Source organism: Lupinus angustifolius, chromosome LG19 (assembly GCF_001865875.1).
Source record: "Lupinus angustifolius cultivar Tanjil chromosome LG19, LupAngTanjil_v1.0, whole genome shotgun sequence".
NCBI classification, from domain to species: domain Eukaryota; kingdom Viridiplantae; phylum Streptophyta; class Magnoliopsida; order Fabales; family Fabaceae; genus Lupinus; species Lupinus angustifolius.
In genome coordinates this window covers 8,507,747-8,509,885 of record NC_032027.1, presented here as the reverse complement: position 1 = coordinate 8,509,885, position 2,139 = coordinate 8,507,747, and the positions used below count along the sequence as shown (strand labels likewise).

The window sequence follows — 2,139 nt, the reverse complement described above, 5'->3', positions numbered from 1 at the left end:
TTGAACAGAATGTATAGTAACATGCAAACTTCCGATACAAAACTTAGATGTTCCCTTCTTGAATTCAAGAACCCACTTTCTTGGTTTGACTCTCTCAATCGACTAAGAAAACCTTTCTTGCAATCTAGCCCCAACCAAGAACTCGTTCTAAACTTAAGACCTCTAAGTCTTGGTGAAGACACATCAAATCTCTTAGGTGATAGGACACCAAGAGACAAATTCCCTTAATACAAAACAATACACAAAATTGAGTTTTATATAGCACATTTTTGCTGAAAATATTACAATGAAAAACTCAACTAAAACCCATATACAAAGCTCACAAGATAACATGAATATGTATGAGTTTACGAAAATGTAGAAAGACATAATTTCTACCCTAAAATTCTCTTAAAGAAATGCAAGAAAAGATAGGAATGTTTAACATATAAACCACATGCAATTTGATGATGACAATCAAATCCTAAGCATGGTACTATCTCTCTATATCTCACAATGCATTTCACTCTGCCTATATGACACAATTAAGCACAAAAATATGCACCTAGCAATTTCTAAAAATGAATGATATGATTTTGGTACACGATCTGAAAACACAGTCTTTAAAGAAAACCATTATGAGTCCCAGTTAATCGATTAAGTACCCATTTAATCGATTAATGCGATATTGGAAATAATTGTTTTATGGTTTTCAGTTTTCTTTTGGAACTGTAATCATGTTAATCGATTAACGTATCTCTTAATCGATTAACTACACGATATGCAAACACAGTCTTTATAGAAAATCATTATGAGTCCCAGTTAATCGATTAAGTACCCATTTAATCGATTAACGGGATATTGGAAATAACTATTTTCTGGTTTTCAGTTTTATGTTGGAACTGCAATCACATTAATTGATTAACGTATCTCTTAATCGATTAATCAACACATTTTCAACTTATTGATTAAATGGTAAACAACCTATATATTATGCTAATCAACTACACATGTTTTACCAATATATTATGCCTAAGATGCACAAGTAACATGTATGTTTAATACATGAACACATAATAATCTAGATGGAATGTCTCATGTAAATGAAATGATTACTTTTAAGGCTTGTGAGAATTGCATCTAAGTTTACCTAACCTAGACTCAATATTTAAGGCACACATCTTAGACTTCTAAAGAGAACTCTATTAAAGAACTTAGTCTAGATATGAAACCATTGAGTCCACGACATGTTGATTTGTTGAATCATCTTCAGGTTTTAACTAAGTCATTGTCTTCATCAAAACATAGGCAAACTCCAATAGTGCTCTACTTGACACTTCGCACTTTCAGTGCTGAGTATGAAGTATACTTAAGAGGGTCAAGTATAGAAGAGTGACTCATAGTATGTCTCTATGTTGATGATCTATTGGTAACTAGGAGAAGCATTACAGAGATTGAAGAATTCAAACAAAACATGAAAGCTGAGTTTGAGATCAGTGACTTGGGAAACCTATCCTACTTCATTGGGATAGAATTTTCAAGAACCAAGGCTGGAATCCTTATAAATCAGAAGAAATATGCATCAGATGTGTTGAAAAGGTTTCAACTTGAAGACTGCAACTCTGTTTCTACACCTAGTGAAGTTGGCAATAAAATTGATGCACTTGAAGGAGATAAAGTGGTGGATAAAACATTTTATAGGCAGATGATAGGGTGCCTAAGGTATGTATACAATACAAGGTTAGACATAGCATATGGAATAGGGGTTGTGAGTAGGCATATGGAGTCACCAAAGAAGTCTGATCTACTGGCAGCCAAGAGATTACTCAGATATGTGAATGGAACCATTGATTTTGGCTTGGTGCTGCCCAACAAACTATGCATTCTCAATCAAACTATGCTTGAATTTAGTGATGTAGAATGGTGAGGAGACAAGAGCGATAGAAAGAGCACAACATGATACATGTTCATGTTTAGTGGTGCTCTAATCTCTTGGTGCTTAAAGAAACAAGATGTAGTTGCTTTGTTCTCATGTGAAGCAAAATATATTGCTGCATGTATGGCTGCATGCCAAGATCTATGGCTCAAGAAATTAATTGATGAATTAATGCTAAAGGGTGAAGAGGATAATATGCAACTAATGGTTGATAAGAAATCAAC

The 2,139-nt window shown here is 33.8% G+C and overlaps 1 protein-coding gene across 1 annotated transcript; it reads left to right on the top strand.

Annotated features, from left to right (window-relative positions):
- On the top strand, positions 1,454 to 1,906 carry LOC109333964 (uncharacterized mitochondrial protein AtMg00810-like). Its single transcript, XM_019569542.1, has one exon. The coding sequence runs from the start codon at positions 1,454 to 1,456 to the stop codon at positions 1,904 to 1,906; it is 453 nt and encodes a 150-aa protein (XP_019425087.1).